General features: G+C 40.9%; 1 protein-coding gene across 2 annotated transcripts in view; it reads left to right on the forward strand.

Moving 5' to 3' along the window:
- The window catches only part of il17rd (interleukin 17 receptor D), a 46,175-nt gene that overhangs the window by 9,039 nt on the left and 19,640 nt on the right, over window positions 1–17,496 (forward strand). For both annotated transcript variants that reach the window (XM_010882089.4, XM_010882088.4), the window contains exon 2: window positions 17,274–17,340. In XM_010882089.4, coding sequence (XP_010880391.1) covers window positions 17,274–17,340 — 67 coding nt within the window. The remainder of the gene's footprint in view (window positions 1–17,273; window positions 17,341–17,496) is intronic.

The following is a 17,496-nucleotide window of genomic DNA, read 5'->3' on the forward strand; positions in this document are numbered from 1 at the left end:
TTTTCTGTGTACACACCAGTTACAGACTGAGGCAAAATCACAAGAATGTCCATGATCAAACAACATTTCCTCCAGGGTGTCTCTCACACAAACAAATTATTAAAATAATCAATTGCAATTAATCTTATGTAGTTAATTGCGATTAATCACAATTTTAGAATGTGTTCAGATTTGGCCCTTTTAATAAAAAAATTATCTTAAAAGGAGTGCAATATGTTGAAGACCTACCATCTTTCATTGACACTATGGACATAGCTCCTGTACCTATTTAAATTCAAGTCAAGCAATCTTGTTCAGTCTGTTTGTTGGGGCAGGGTGTGTCACGGCCCTTAAATCTGTTTTCAAATTTCTAAATTATAAATTATAAATATAAATGCAGCACTTTTGTTTTTGCCCCCATTTATCATGAGCTGAACTCAAAGTTTTAAGACTTTCTCTATAAAACACAAAAGGCCTATTTCTCTCAAATATTGTTCACAAATCTGTCAATCTGTGCAAGTGAGCATCTCTCCTTTGCCGAGAATCTCCATCTACCTCACAGGTGTGGCATATCAAGATGCTGTTTAGACAGCATGATTATTGCACGTGTGCTTTAGGCTGGCCACAATAAAAGGCCACTCTAAAATGTGCAGTTCCATAACACAGCACAATGCCACAGATGTCGCAAGTTTTGAGGGAGTGTGCGATTGGAATGCTGACTGCAGGAATGTCCACCAGAGCTGTTGCCTGTGCATTGAATGTTCATTTCTCTACCATAAGCAGTCTCCAAAAGTGTTTCAGAGAATTTGGCAGTACATCCAACCTGCCCCACAACTGCAGACCACGTGTAACCACACCAGCCCAGGACCTCCACATCCAGCATCTTTACCTCCAAGATCGTCTGAGACCAGCCACACAGACAGCTACTGCAACAATCGGTTTACACAACCAAAGAATTTCTGCACAAACTGTCAGAAACCGTCTCAGGGTAGCTCATCTGTATGCTCGTCGTCCTCATGGATTTGTACCTGACTGCAGTTCGTCATCATAACCGACTTGAGTGGGAAAATGCTCGCATTCGATGGCGTCTGGCACTTTGGAGAGGTGTTCTCTTCATGGATGTATCCCGGTTTTCACTGTACAGGGCAGATGGCATCGTGTGGGTGAGCGATTTGCTCATATCAACGTTGTGGATCGTGTGGCCCATGGTGGCAGTGGGGTTATGGTATGGGCAGGCGTGTGTTATGGACAACAAACACAGGTGCATTGATGGCATTTTTAATGCACAGAGATACTGTGACAAGATCTTGAGGCCCATTGTTGTGCCATTCATCCACGACCATCACCTCATGTTGCAGTATGATAATGCACAGCCCCATGTTGCAAGGATCTGTACACAATTCCTGGAAGCTGAAAACGTCCCAGTTCTTGCATGACCAGCATACTCACCGGACATGTCACCCATTGAGCATGTTTGGGATGCTGTGGATCGGCGTATACGACAGCGTGTTCCAGGTCCTGCCAATATCCAGCAACTTCACGCAGCCATTGAAGAGGAGTGGACCAAGATCCCACAGGCCAATATCAACAACCTGATCAACTCTATGCGAAGGATATGTGTTGCACTGCGTGAGGCAAATGGTGGTCACACCAGATACTGACTGGTTTTTGGACCCCCCCCCGACCCCCCCAATACAGTGAAACTGCACATTTTAGAGTGGCCTTTTATTGTGGCCAGCCTAAGGCACACCTGTGCAATAATCACGCTGTCTAATCAGCATCTTGATATGCCACACCTGTGAGGTGGATGGATTATCTCGGCAAAGGAGAATTGTGCACTAACACAGATTTAGACCGATTTGTGAACAGTATTTGAGAGAAATAGGCCTTTTGTGTACATAGAGAAAGTCATAGATCTTTGAGTTCAGCTCATGATAAATGGGGGGAAAAGTGTTGCATTTATACTTTTGTTGAGTGTATTTGTAGCACTTGTAAATCTAAGTAGAAGGTTGCTGGTCTCTGATCCCGTACTTCTAACATTGCTATTATTGTGTTCTTGAACTACAATGATTATATTCTGTTGGTAATTTGGATTTGGTTGCTGTTCACAGCATTTGGTCATACAGTACTATACAGTACAAGCGTCCTGCAATATTTCAGTTTTGTTGAGTAATGGTTTGACACCCTGTTTTTGGGTGGGTGGGTGCGTGTCTGTGTGTACGTGACGTCCTGTGTGTTTAAATTACAGAACTCCATAATCTGGCCACATCTAGTCCTGAACACTTCCTCTTTCTCATCAGGCTTCCTCCGAGTCTTCTTGATCTCATCAAAGCCACTCTCTCATGTGTAAAACCTCTTCCAAAATATCAGGATGTTTCTAATTGCCTCCCTTCACGTTAAAAGACTTTGGCTCTGAAGTGTAATTGCAAAGATTTGGGAAACTGATGCCTGCGTCATTGATTCAATATGTGCACCTGAGGCTGGATGGGACCAGTGAGAAGAAGCAAACAACTAAATGACCATGCATTTTTCATCTAGAATTAAGGCTGGGATCCCAACAGAAAACAGACAACTAATTTCACATCATCCTGATTCAAGAATGGATTTTCAACTCTTTTGTAAGTGTTACGTTCACATGCAGAGAGAATAAGTTCAAATTTGCTGATTGGAATTAATTATTTCTGCCCATGAATGTGACGTTTATGAATTCCCAAGTTGAAAATTGGTATCTGCACATGATCGTGACTTTTATTTTCATTAATGCTAGTACGTCAGTCCTAGAGTTAACTGTGCCTATACTGAAGCACAATATGTATAGCAAACACGCATTAGTTTACACTGATTGGCTTCACATATTTACACGTGCGTGCACACACCGTTTGTAGAGCAAGGGAGAGAACATTTTTATTCAAGCAGGGTAAAATTTGTAAATAATGAGTGATGATTAATTAGCATTGATAATGCTTGATAAGGGCCATAAAGGCATTTGTCCCAGTGAAAAAAATGGTTGGGAATGTGAAATTAGAGCCACATGTTGTGGTAATGAAAACCGCATGGTGGATTAGGTATTTGAGTGGAGAACAGAGCAGGGAGGGAGAACTCTGATTAGTCCAGCCATGCCCGGTTGAAGAAGAGGACCTAATTTCCTTCTGCCCACGGCCTGGGTTGGGACAGAGGTTAGGCAAAGAACCATGACAGACCGTGGACCACTATGATCAAGGATAGAAAAGGGCTGAAAAAAGCAGTGGGGAGGGCTCACACCAGCTTGGACATCTATGGTAGGAGCTGAAATATGCCAGCAGCACAGCACACTGGCTCCTAATGCTGGTTTGCTTCTGAAATCAAGCTGCCATAGTGCTGATTGGTTCCTGGGTGGGAGACATGATGTTGCTGAAAGTGGTGTAGCAAGGCCAGTAGGGGGCTGTCTTCCCTCTGGTATTAATGTCATATCCCAATGCCCCAAGGCAGTGAAGGGGACATTGCCCTGCATGGGTGGCACGTTTTAGATGGTGTTAGCCACGATGTCATGGTCAAATTTATGGCCGTCATACCACCATGGCTTCCTAATTATCCCCGGTTCATTGCTGTAAATGGGAATGTTTCCATTCAACTTACCTGGTAAAACAGCTGTAAATAAATGCGTTTAAGCATGAAGGGTTGTAGACCGTGTCTAGGGTGGACTCCTCATACTTTCATAGCAAAACCACATTTTAATAAGACTCACCATAGGTATATAACGTGATCTGTCATCACCATTCCGCTGTAAAGCCAGCATCATATCTGCTATAGTGAAACTCTGAAACCCATCCATCAGGCATAATCTTTGTTTATTTAGACTGCTTCACGGATAAACAAAACAAAACAAAAGCATAATTGACCCATTTATGTATTTTTTTTATCAAATAATCCAAATGAAAAATAATCAGATGAGGTTGCTTTGTGTGCTGTAAATTGTTGGTTGGCTTTTCCCGGTGATTAGTTGGACAAACAAGAGATGAAGTGGTCTGCATGGTCGAGTGCCTGGGGTTGTTAGTCCTTCTTGGACCAATCCAATTCGGTCTTGATCTTTGTCCCACTGGGAGCTGGCTAGCTGGATGGATGCTCATCTGAGCCAACCAATTATATCATAACATCACAGAATATGCCTGAGTGTCAGTCTGTTATATAGTTTGGCTGTCCTCAGAGAATGTGGTGAAATGACTGAAACAAAAGTTTCATAATTGTCTCCAACAACACATAATTTGTGTTGTTTCGTTTCTAAATACAGCCAGATGGCATCCATCTGGAGGTCTGCTCGTCCCTCAAAAGTGGGGTGATTCGTCGCTGTAGTTTGAGAGGGTTCAAATCTTACAAGTTCAACAAATGTTACCGATTAATTAAGAGCACGTTTTTCCTTCCCTCCCTCTAGGCAGTAAGGTCCCCTTCTCTTTTTAACCCTCCTCCTGCCCTCTCTCTCCTAACCCTCCCTCTCTCTCCTCATTCTCCCCACCTCCCCTCCTCCTGCCCTCTCTCTCCTTCCTAACAGTGGACTGTAATTTAACTGTAATTAATCAGTGTTTGGGAAGTCTCAAAAATGCCTGCATTCTTTTCCCTTAATGAGAGGCGATAACATACATGTTTCTTTTCAAGAAAATAAAGTTTAAAAAAAAGCCATGTTCAGAGTGGTAGACTTAGAAATACTTAGCAAGGTCTGATTTCACTGAAACAGGACCCAGACAGTATAAAGAACCAGTCAGTTTGAAAAATCTGTAGCCCGTTAAGCTTCAATGTTAGGATGTAAAACTCCTGGCAAAATGTACAGTGCTTAAAAGCAAAAAGCTTTTAGTGGATATTATTTATTCACATCAGGATTATACATGTATGAGAAAGATGACATAGTACAATGGCAATTATTTGAAACAATCACAAAAGAATATAAAGAAAACATACAAAAACATACCGATGCTTTGAATATTAAAAGGTTAGGAAATGTCTTTTTTTTTTTTTATAGACCACCCCCTTTGAGCAGTGTATCCTTGGTATAGCAACTCAAGGTTTAATACTTTAAATGGTCTATACTTCTCAAAGTATTCAACTGTTAAAGATGTGAGAAACAGTGTGGCTAAACTAAAATATAAAAATCAATAAGTCTGTGTTTATATTTGAAAGTTGGCTAAATCAGAATGAGGCTGATAACAAACATTTTGGCAGATGAACCATATTGATTTTAGATTTTTTGATTCTACTGCATACGGTTTACAAACTGATACATGAAAGTCCTTATTCAACTCTTAATGTTGTATACTTAAAATGTTTTGCCACTGGTTGTAGAAGTGCTGCTGTCGAGCCAAAACGTGTCCTCGAAAATGGTGTACTATTTATTGTAAACAAATCACTTAAAATTTTCACCGCCAGAATTTCATAGCTGGCCGAGGTATGACAGTGATTCTACTTATAGATTATCCACATATACAAAAAGAAATATAGTGAAACCCCGACTGCATCTTTAAGATGGGCCTAGAGGACTGAGGGCTGCTCGGGGGAGGGGGGTTGATGGTGGTAGAGAAGAGGCCGGGGATCAAACAAATAGTTGCCTTTTTACAGGTTTCTCAGCTGGTTCGAGTGGAGTTGTCTCCATGTGTTGAGCTGCTAATGGGCTGTTTAAAGAGAACCATCTCCACTTGTAACGCTGCTGGATGGGCTGTTTTCTGCTGTGTACTCTTGAATTCATTACAAGTGCTGTGGGGTTATGGGATGCCAGAAATGAAAAACAAGACCTCTTTAATCCTCTTGGCTCCTTTGAACACTTTATGCAATTGTGACCAACCAACAAACAATGTATCTCTCTGCCATTAACTATGTTATCATTTTGACTAACTTAGGTTCTTTAATGCAGGTGAGAGAGCATGTTTCCCTCGCCAAGAAACTTGAAAGGTCTCCCTGTGCCCCAGGTGGCTGGGCTTTGAGTTGAGGACTGGTGGGTGTGTGTGGGTGTGTGTGTGTGTACATGCGTGTTAGCTAGGAAGTCCGTCTGTCTCTCAGATTATATAATTATAGTTATTATTGGCAGAGGAGCAGGAAGGAACACCTGGTCGAGATGGGTCTGGTTCAGACTGCTTGGGAGAACGCCCATAAATTGTAGCCCTCTCCTGTCTGTGTGTATATGGTTCCGTGTTTCCCTTCACCTGCTGCCTTCTGGAACTGGTGCTATGTTGAGACATGTCCCACCCTGAGAATCTGCACACTGCTGACTTCCTCCTGGCTGGTTGGGACAAAGGGTACTACTTTTATGGCCTGAGTTGTCTGGCGGTATTACGAAGCACTTTGGAGCAGCATAGGTGTGAGGACTTTATAAAGCTCTTAAATTCAACATTAAGTGGGGGTGTCTTTTAGTGGGCAGAGCTATATTATGTAAAGAACTTCAACCCTCTTTTGAAAAAGCCCTAGAGGATAAAACCAAATCTACAGCCCTATAATATTTGGGGCAGTTTGACCATGACCTGACCCCTCTATCCAACCGCAGCAGCCCAACAACGTGGCCACCCGTCAGGACGCCACATGATATGCAGTTAGTTAACCCCACCATCTTCAGCTGTTCATTTGAAGTTTTAAGGTCCCAGTTGGCTCTAGGTGCTGGGAAAGGAGAGCGGCAGATGGGCTAGTGGTTAGTGTTGGGCTGCTGGCGAGTGAAAGGTTGCTGATTTGAAATCCCATAGCTATATATATATATATATATATACATATATATATACATACATACATACATACATACATACATACATACATACATACATACATACATACATACACACACACACACACACACACACACACACACAGTTAGGTCCAGAAATAATTGGACACTGACAAGTTTTGTTATTTTGGCTGTTTGCAACAGAGATGCGTTTGCTGCGTCTCTGTTGTTTCATTTCAAATCCATTGCGGTGGCATACAAAGCCAAAGTTATGAAAATTGTGTCAGTGTCCTAACATTTCCGGACTTAACTGTAATTGTGCCCTTGAGCTAGGCACTTAACCCAAATTGCTTGCGTAGGTCGCTCTAAAATGTAAAGTGAAAGTGAGGGCCAACATCAGAAGGACCAGCGCAGGGGACCAAACGGACATCCTGTGACAAAAGGAACAAAGCCTGGGGCCTGTATATAGGGGCTGTAAAAGACCAGCATGTGGAGAGGTAGAAAGGGTGTGTGGCAGGCTTATTAAGAGTCAACCCCCTCCACACACACACCTCTCGGCCAGTTTCAGAGGTGTGATGCTGTGTCAGGGGTCTTCAAGCTTACTGATTGAATACAGGTGTGGGGGTATCAAGGCCCTGTTGCTAGCAGCTATTTGTCGTGTGTGTATAGTGTTTGGTGTGGGTGGATTTGTGTGAGTTTGGGTGGATGTGTGTGTGTGTGACCTCCACCCTCCTGCTGAGAGCAGGGTGTTAAACCCCACTACATCAGGCCCAGGAGCCCATTAGTACAAGCCCAAGGCACCGCTCCAACACTTTATTCTACTGCTAAATGAGAAACAAGCTACTGGCTTCCTCTCTCTGGCAGTAAACATTTTGTAGCCAAGCTTGGTAGCGTCCTCAGAAATTATACACTACCATTCAAAAGTTTGACCTAACTTAGAAATGTCCTTATTTTCCATTAAAACATACATTAAATTAGTTTGAATAGGAAATATAGTATTTGACAATGATAAAAATAATGATTTTTCATCAATGTAATAATTGTCCTTCAGACTTTGCTTTTGTCAAAGAATCCTGCATTTGCAGCAATTACAGCCTTGCAGACCTTTTGGCATTCTAGTTGTCAATATGCTGAGGTAATCTTAAGAGATTTCACCCCATGCTTTCTAAAGCAGCACACACAAGTTGGATTGTTGGCTTGATGGGCACTTCTTACGTATCATACAGTCAAGCTGATCCCACAGCAGCTCAATAGGGTTAAGTCCATTATAGACAGAATACCAGCTGACTACTTCCCTAAATACACTGTTCAAAAAAAATGTGGGAACACATAATCATCAGAGTATAACACCAAGTACAACTTCAGGGATATCAGTCTGTCCAGTTATGAAGCATTAGAGATTGTGAATCATTGTCACCTGTTTTGGTGCAAATATAGTGACAACAGGTGTACTGGAGAGGCAACAGCAAGACAACTCCCAAAAAGGGAATGGTTTTGCAGGTGGTGGCCACAGGCTATTGCTCTCTCATTATCTTTCCTGAATGATTATTCCCTAGTTGTCTAGTGTGTTTTGCTAGTTTTCTGACTGCTGTTAGGTACCAGGATTTAATTCTTATACCCATTGTCAGACCTTACGCTGGTGCAGTGGGCCCTGGGTTCCTCCTGGTGCAGGACAATGCCTGGCCTCGTGGCCAGAGTGTGTAGGCAGTTCCTGGATGAAGAAGACATTGATGCCATTGACTGGCTTTCACATTCCCCAGACCTGAATCAAATTGAGAACCTCTGGGAACCTCTGAAGCCACCAAGTAGTGCCGCTGACTGTCCAGGAGCTAACTGATGCCCTGTTCAAAGTCTGGGAGATCCCCCAGGAAACCATTCTCTATCTCATCAGGAGCAGGCCCAGACATTGTCGGAAGTGCATACAGGCACGTGGGGACATACTCACTAATGAGTCACATTGGCCCTCATTTATCAAAAGTGCGTACACCAAATTTCCAGCGTACACCTGGCGTACACCCAAAACCACGGTGACTTTGAGATTTATCAATATGGACGTTGGCGTACGGCACTCTCAAATCCTACGCCAGCTCAGGAGGTGGTGTACGCACGTTTTGAGTTAGTGCGGAAATGCGCAGGAAAAAAAATCCTAACGTACTGACAAACTAAAAGATATGATATATTATGACCCACTGTAAAAAAAAAAAAACATAATTACAAACTTCAGTGTTTATTTTTGTGCAACATGGACTTCAAGGTTTAATTTGTGTGACTTTCCAAAGCATTTGATTTATATGTATTCCTTCAGATGCGAGCCTGTGCGCTTTACATGACGTTTCAGGGTTAGGCCCGGCAGTTGCGCACGGACTGGGTTCCGTAATAAAAGGCTTTTAATGACCAAAATATAATTCAGACTGACAAAATAATAAAAATGACATTCTTCTTCTTTTAAATAATAATATAAATAATAATAATAACGACATTCTTCTTCTAAATAACAATAGACGTCATTAATAATAAATATGAAATAAGACGAATATTACAAATTGTCATGCAATTATTAATGTGAATGAATGGTACTCCACATCACATCATCTTTTATTCCGCTTTTTAAACTGCAAAATGAAACAATTTTATTTATTTCTACTTCCCTGGTGATCGTCTCAATCTCCACGTCAGAGAAGTTTCTCTTTTTTGCCGTCTTCTGTGTGTCCATGGCGTAAAATGAGGGCGTGGGGGAAGCGGAGACTTGAATATATAGGGGCGTGTTATTCTAATGACGATCGTTTTCAGCCGCGGCATTTATCAAGGGCAGGTATTGAGTACACCTGGATTTTAAAGGTACGCACAGATTCATAAATCAGGCGGTGAGAGTAGTGTAAGCAAAATCTTACGCCAACATATACGCCCGTTTCTACGCAAGAATGATAAATGAGGGCCATTATGAGTTGCCGTGATGAAATTCATGCAAGTTGGATCTAGTGCTGTGCCCATCCAACGATTTAATATGAAATCGCGATTCTTTTTTTCACAATATTGTAATGATATTCTGATCTCTAGAATCTATGTTTATTTATTATGCTGTCGACAGCAGTCTTTTAAATTACTGTAGCGGTCACTGAACAATAATCGTTGCATATATATCACAAAATCGACCTGATAAAAGCCTGTTACTGTATTCCCATGGATGTCGTCATTAATAAGAAACCAGAAAAGGGTATGCTGTCATTTGACTTTTTTGTTTTTTTGTTTTATTAATTTCATTACTCAAAATACTTACGCCAAAGCGGCCACAACGTTTTATGTCAGAAGAGATTGTTTCTGTGTTGTTTGGTGATACAAGGTTAGAAATGTCCTTGCTCTTTTAAAGCGATAATGATGGCGAGGTGAGTAAGAAATCAACTGTGGTAAGTTTTGTGTTTATGCTGTGAAATGTTGATAATATCTTTTAGGTGACAACTGTAACCCTGTCATGATAACTTGATATACAAGCACGTCAGCTGTGGAGCTCAAATTATTGCTTGCTCAGTCTTTTAATGGAAAGCGATTCTCATGTTTCTTCCGATTTCATTCAAATATGGAAAATACCATTTCTAACTAGACAACTAATTGTCCAGTTTGTTTTGTCTGTCAGACTAAAAGAAAGTTGTCTGCCCGCAAACGTTTCACTTGTGCAGCAACAAACTTTCATTTTCACTAGCTAGCCAAGAAGCAGTAATGTTGTGCTTTGCTGATGATGTTGTCACTTGATCGCAATGATGTCCTGCATCTGCCAAAAGATGTATGCCACATACTTCCCCTTATCATGTATAAAATGAGTTTTGCCTTGTGCTTACTTTATTATAATCACATTAGCTGTACGGACCTAATTTGACTGCTGGCTCAATCTCGTCGCAATATATCTTTTTATGTAAACTTAGACGTTTGTTCTTTCTGTTGATTGTTATTGGGAGAAAACAAATTATATTATTCCAAGTTATATTAATGTGTTGTTAAATTAGAGTATGTGCTCTTTAAAACAAATTTAACTTGTTATTTGGTTTTGGTTTTTGTGCTATGTCTGTTTGTTTGAAATGTGTGAGAAAATATTATTTATTTTGAGAATTGTCGGTTAGGGGTTGCTCATGGGGATTAGCTAAATATTGTCCTTTTAAGTATATAGCTTAATATTGAGTTTTTCTTTAGCATTTCAGTACATTTTTTGATTCAGTTGTGATATCGTGATGAATCGTGATGTATTGAAAATGTGTATCGTGATATATATCGTATCACAAGTTACATGCCAATACCCACCCCTAGTTGGAACAGCCTGTGATTTCAGTTGTTTACTGACTTTAAAAAGGGCTGCAATCGACATTGGCTTGACTCACTGAAAATATTAGGTATTTTCCCATAAAATACAAAAACAAAGGTGTCCCTAATGGGCAGAGGGCTAAAAGTGTGAAATGTGGGAATACCTGTTTTAGAGTATTTAAGAGCATGCTGTATGACCTTTGGGGAAATATGTTGATGAAGGGGCAATGTTTTGGCTAAGAGCAGAGAGGAGTGAGTGATGAGAATGATGAAGGCTTCTACTGTTCAGCCATGGTGGTCTACTCTCTAGCTGCTCAGCCTCTTTCTGCTTCACTTCAGACACACATCTGGAGGTCCCGGTCGGAGGGTGGGGGCTAAGGAAGTGAGGGGCGGGTGTGTGCATGTGAACATCAGTGTGTGTGTGAGACTGTATGTATGACAACCAGAATCTGCAAGAGTGCATTTGTGCGTGTGCGTTTGTGTGTTTAAAAACTTGTCTATATGCAAGTGAGACAGAGACATTTACTGACTACATATGCAACCAAATATTCACGGGATGACCCGGGGAGTCTTAAAGAAAATGCATGCCAAGCAGTTTCCTTACTTGGTAGGGCAAAAAGAGTATTTTCTGCACTATAGATCAGTAAATTTGAGCTAAGTTGTGTGCACAGATCAGCTAACTTGATAGTAGTTATATTTGTATTAGCCTACAAATAGTCGAACACTCACTTAACCACAGCGCTTGACTTCAGATAAAATAAGTGCAGGAATGGACAAATCACACAATGGACTATGTTAATAATGATGTACATTGATCAGCCATAACATTATGACCACTGACAGGTGAAGTGATTAACACTGATAGTCTTGTTATCATGGCACCTGTCAGTGGGTGGGATATATTAGGCAGCAAGTGAACATTCTGTCCTCAAAGTTGATGTGTTAGAAGCAGGAAAAATGGGCAAGAGTAAGGATCTGAGTGACTTTGACACGGGAGAAGTTGTGATGGCTAGATGACTGGGTTAGAGCATCTCCAAAAATGCATCCCTTGTGGGGTGTTCCCGGTCTGCAGTGGTCAGTACCTATCAAAAGTGGTCCAAGGAAGGAAAAGCAGTGGACCAGCGACAGGATCATGGGCAGCCAAGGCAGGGTCATGGGTGGGGATCCATCAGACAAGCTACTGTAACTCAAATTGCTGAAAAAGGTCATGCTGGTACTAATAGAAAGGTGTCAGAACACACAGTGCATCACAGTTTGTCGCGTATGGGGCTATGTACCCAGTCAGGGTGCCCATTCTGACCCCTATCCACTGAAGAAAGCGCCTACAATGGGCACGTGAGCATCAGAACTGGACCACAGAGCAAAGAAAGAAGGTGGCCTGGTCTGATGAATCATGTTTTCTTTTACATCCCTTGGATAGCCGAGTGCCTGTGTGTTGCTTACCTGGAGAACACATGGCACCCGGATGCACTATGGGAAGAAGGCAAGCCAGCATAGGCTGTGTGATGCTTTGGGAAATGTTCAGCGGGGAAACCTTGAGTCCTGCCATTCATGTGGATGTTACTTTGACATGAACCATCTACCTAAGCATTGTTGTAGACCATGGCAACGGTATTCCCTGATGGCATTGGACTCTTTCAGCAGGATATTGCGCACTGCCACAAAAATAGTTCAGGAATGGTTTGTGGAACACAACGAGTTCAAGGTGTTGACTTGGCCTCCAAATTCCCCAGATCTCAATCCAATTGAGCATTTTTGTGCTGGACAAACAGGTCTGATACATGGAGGCCCCACCTCGCAACTTACAGGACTTAACCCTTTGGCGTGTATGATCACACCGGTGTGATTAGAACGTCATGTTTAGAACGCACCATTAGCATACCGAGCTACAAGTGACGTAACAATGGCTGGTAAAACCGCGCTATTATTTACTCACATTTAGCTCAAACAGTGTTTATAACTTTATTTCCTGATTGTAATTGTTTCAAGACCATACTATGATATTAACCAGGTAGAAAGCATTCAAATCGGGACAAGAAGTGTTACTTACGTACCAACAGACAGCCAACACTAATACACAAAAACGAATTATATTAGCGTCTACTACCGATCAAAACCATTGCAAAAACTTTCTAGAAGTTACGTTCCCCGTTGTATGCATTTTATATAGTTTATTCATTTTCACTGCACTGAATTACTGGTCACGATTTGTTAGCTAGCGGTTAGCTGACGTTTTCTAGCTAGCTACAGTAATACATCAACCAACTTTTGCAGCTCTTAGAATTCGAGTCAACGAGAGAAGCTTGCAATGCAATGCAAGCAGTGTTCCTTACCTAGCAAGGTGACTGTTCAAATGCTGGCCTGAGTTCAAATGCTGGAGAGTACTGAAGTCACGTGCAAAAAAACTCACGCTGGGGGGTCGGTAAGGAATATTTGAAACTCACGCGTGAAAAGTTTAAAGGATCTGCTGCTAACGCCTTGGTGCCAGATACCACAGCACACCTTCAGAAGTCTAGCGGCAAAAGGGGGACATACACAATATTAGGCAGGTGGTCATAATGTTATGGCTGATCAGTGCATATGTTAATAGGGCATGCCCTAAAAAGGAACCGGAACGCTCTTTGTCTAAAATTAGAAGGCCCAAATCAACCACTGCTTAACCATGATAAATACCACGTGTTCCAAAGGGTCCTTAGCAAGGTGTCAATATTGCTAAATACAGTCCTGATTGGGGTTGCTTTGAATCCCAGGTTTAGAAAACGTAACTCATTGTATGCTGACGAAGCATTCAAATTCCAAAGCACAGTACAAGCCATGGTACTTGCTGCCAAAAAGGAAGGGAGGCAGGCCAACAAAAGTTAAAATGGAGCCTACATCCCCTGTCCAAGAAGGAGAATCCGCTGTATTGGGGGAAAACAAATGCAGCGCGCCATCCAACACAGGGTTCAACATTAACGATGGCCCGGGTCTGTTTTTACCAATCATAGTTTATAGCGCATTCCAGAGCAGGACCCAAATAAGATATTGTACGAGGCAAAGCAAATGCGAACATCTTTGTTTTCTATGAAAGAACAGGTTGTGTGTGTCGAAAACGATAATGGCAAGGGACACCTACAGCCATTCATTTTGTGCGTTCCCGACGACAGCCGATAAGGCAGAGTCGTTAATAAAGGGACGAACAACTATGAACAATGAATGAACGTCTCACAGTTGCGAATGAATGAGGTGCCGCGTATCCAAATTTAAAATGTAATTACGACCGCCTATCATGTTGTGAAGAGGGACTAGGGACTATGCCCCCGACATATTAAAGTGCATCATATTAATGTGCGTTGCATCATATTTATGTCCATGACATAGTCCGTGAATACGGATAGAGAAACCATACGGACATGGCTGGTAAACAGTAAGCACCTGCAAGTAGCCTACTGTATTGCTCCATATTTATGTTACCATAAATGATATTAACTCAGTTATTTTATTTTCATGCTTTTATGTCATATCAAATAAGCAAGGCTCTTCATGAAAAGATGACATTTATAGCCGCGAATATTTTGATTAAAAAGTAATGATATATGTTGCATTATATTTATGTAAACAGCGATTGCTTGCATCTGCTCTCATGTCTCATATCGCATGTAAATCTGTGGTATAAATCAATATTCTGATATGATATTTACATACTATATGTCTGTAAAATACAATTATATTATTATTATTATTGTAATACAGTTTGGGCCAGTAGAAATTGAGTCCGGGCCAGTACATTTCTGACCAACTGGCCAGTGAGAAAGTTGTGTTGGACCCTGCAACATTGACAAAGCTGGCAAAGTCCTTACTGTGTATTCCGGCAACATCCTTGCCATTAGAGCGTCTGTTCTCTGTAGCAGGAAATATTGCATCAAAGCGCAGAACAAGCCTCAGTTGTTAGCATGTTGATATGCTGATTTTTGTACATTGTAACCACCACATGGTCCTTTAAAAGCTTATACACACATGCATGCGCACACACATACTCTTGAATGTTTGGCCTTGTTACAGACACACAAGGTGACACACGCAGGTGAAAATGTCAATTAAAGGTGACTTTCCCACGCCTGTGGCTTTTTAAATTGCAATTAGTGTCTGTGTATAAATAGTCTGTTTGTTAGCTCTCACATGGATGCAATGAGCAGGGTAGATACTGAGCCGTGGGGAGCAGAAAAGTCCTGTGTAACAAGGTAATGGAACTTTATAAAGATATCCAAAGCCAAATTCGGGGAGCTCTTGATACCAAGCCAAGGTCAGGTAGACCAAGAAACATTTCAGCCAAAGCTGGCAGAAAAATTGTTCGGGATACAAAGCAAATCCCACAGGTAACCTCAGGAGAAATACAGGCTACTCTGGAAAAAGACGGTGTGGTTGTTTCAAGGAGCACAATACGACGATACTTCAACAAAATGAGCTGCGTGATTGAGTTGCCAGAAAGAAGCCTTTACTGCACCAATGCCACAAAAAAGCCTGGTTACAATATGCCCGACAATACCTTGACATGCCTCACAGTCTCTGGCACACTAATTTGGAGTGACAAGGCCAAAATAGAGCTTTATGGTAACAACCGTAACCACTTTGTTTGGAGAGGGGTCAATAAGGTCTATAGTGAACAGAATACCATCCCCACTGTGAAGCATGGTGGTGGCTCGATGTGAGCTCTAAAGGCACGGAAACTTGTGATAATTGATGGCAAGAGGAATGCAGTATGTTATCAGAAAATACTGGCAGACAATTTGCATTCTTCTGCACGAAAGCTGCGCATGGGACGCTCTTAGACTTTCCAGTATGACAATGACACTGGGGAGTGTCATTTTTTGCTTCCTACAAATGCCACAAAGCCTTCCAAGAAGTAAGGCTTATGCCTGAGCTGAATTTTGGTTGAAACGTGTAGTTCTGAAAGTTAAGTTGCACCAACTTAAAGCGTACGTATTTATGTATTATAATTTTTTATTATTATTTAAATGTATGCCTTAGTTTTAAGTTGTCTTTAGCTTAAATTAATTTGAAATTGTATTTATTTGTTTAGATATTTTTTTCTTTAAATCCCAGAATGTGATATGGCATTGAAATGCACTAAATGGGTTTAGTTTAGACGGATAATATTTTATGCAATTTAAGCAATAACATTTTAGATTTTTCATAAAATGGAAACCAATTATTTGTTCATTTTAAGAGACCAGTCTTTTCCCTTGTGCATTTACTATTGCTCTTTAAGAAGGCACATTTATTTCTTATCCGATTCATCAGCAAAACAATCGGTAGAATACTTGATTATTAAAATAATGGATAGCTGCAGACCTAGTATGTTGGTGTATGTGCAAAATTGTGTTTTTGTTTGTGTGTGTCCAGGTAAGAGTTTGTGTGCATAAGTGAAAGAGTGTTGTGGGAGAGGGGTTTGAACTAGTTTAGGACATGAAAGTGGAAGTGGGGTAGAAATGGGCCTATTTGAAGACTTAGAGTTAACTTCTATTTGGATGTCAATGGAATATGTGAGAAAAGGTGAATTTGAAGTTATGTTGATCAACATTTTTGGGTTTTCTTTATTTGATATCTGAATGTAAACTCTGCTCTGGGACAGAACCTTAAACATTAAAAAAAAATTTTAAGGAAACAATTACAATATTGAGCTACAAATTTAAAGCACTGTTTAACAGATTTGATATATTGCACAACTAATCTTTCCTCCAAATAGTATTTCAGTGAAATTCAATTTCTGTGAATATTGGAACACCCTTGTTCAATTTTGGTCCTGAGGCAAATCCATTTCAGAACCTATGTCCAAAACTCAGCTTTCGTGTTACTCATTTGTTTGGCTGTCTAGAAACACTTATTTCACTGGCTGGTTTATTTCATACTGCTGGGAATTATCATTATTAAGTACCAAATCACTGTGGATTCTGTAGTCTGATTAATACTTTTCAGATATTTTGGAAAATAATATTGCTGAAAATAAATTGATATAGGACAACCAATGAAGGAAACTGTATTGTGATATTGTTAAATAATACTGCTATGCATATATTGCCAAACATAATACCTTTATCTATCGCAATTTTCCCCAAGTTATATTGTATACTGATACAAGTATGCAGTACTTGGTTATATTTTGTTCAGGAAATTTAGATCACACTGCTTTTAACATCTGTGAGCTGGCTGATTTTCCTACTTTTCCAGCGAGTCTGCAGACTGACTGTCGGAGGTTTTGCTGGCATAATGAGCTGGTTGAATTATGATGATATTTATCACTGTCTGCCAGTTGTCCTTGTCTTCCTACAATTTCTCCTCCTGTCCTCCATAGGGGCTCCAGGTCCAGTCAAGTTCTGATGAGAATGGTCGGAAGCTTGGGGTCACATTCCGAACAGACAGTGAGTCTTTTTCTCTCACTCTTCATAACAAGGCCTTTAAATCTACGTATATGCAATGTCCAGTTTATACTGTTGACTTTCTTACATGGCCATGCATGAACACTGCCTGCCATTTCCTTTCTATATTAACATTGCTATTTTACCATCTTAAAAATT

Source organism: Esox lucius, chromosome 17 (assembly GCF_011004845.1).
Source record: "Esox lucius isolate fEsoLuc1 chromosome 17, fEsoLuc1.pri, whole genome shotgun sequence".
In the NCBI taxonomy this organism is placed as follows: Eukaryota; Metazoa; Chordata; class Actinopteri; order Esociformes; family Esocidae; genus Esox; species Esox lucius.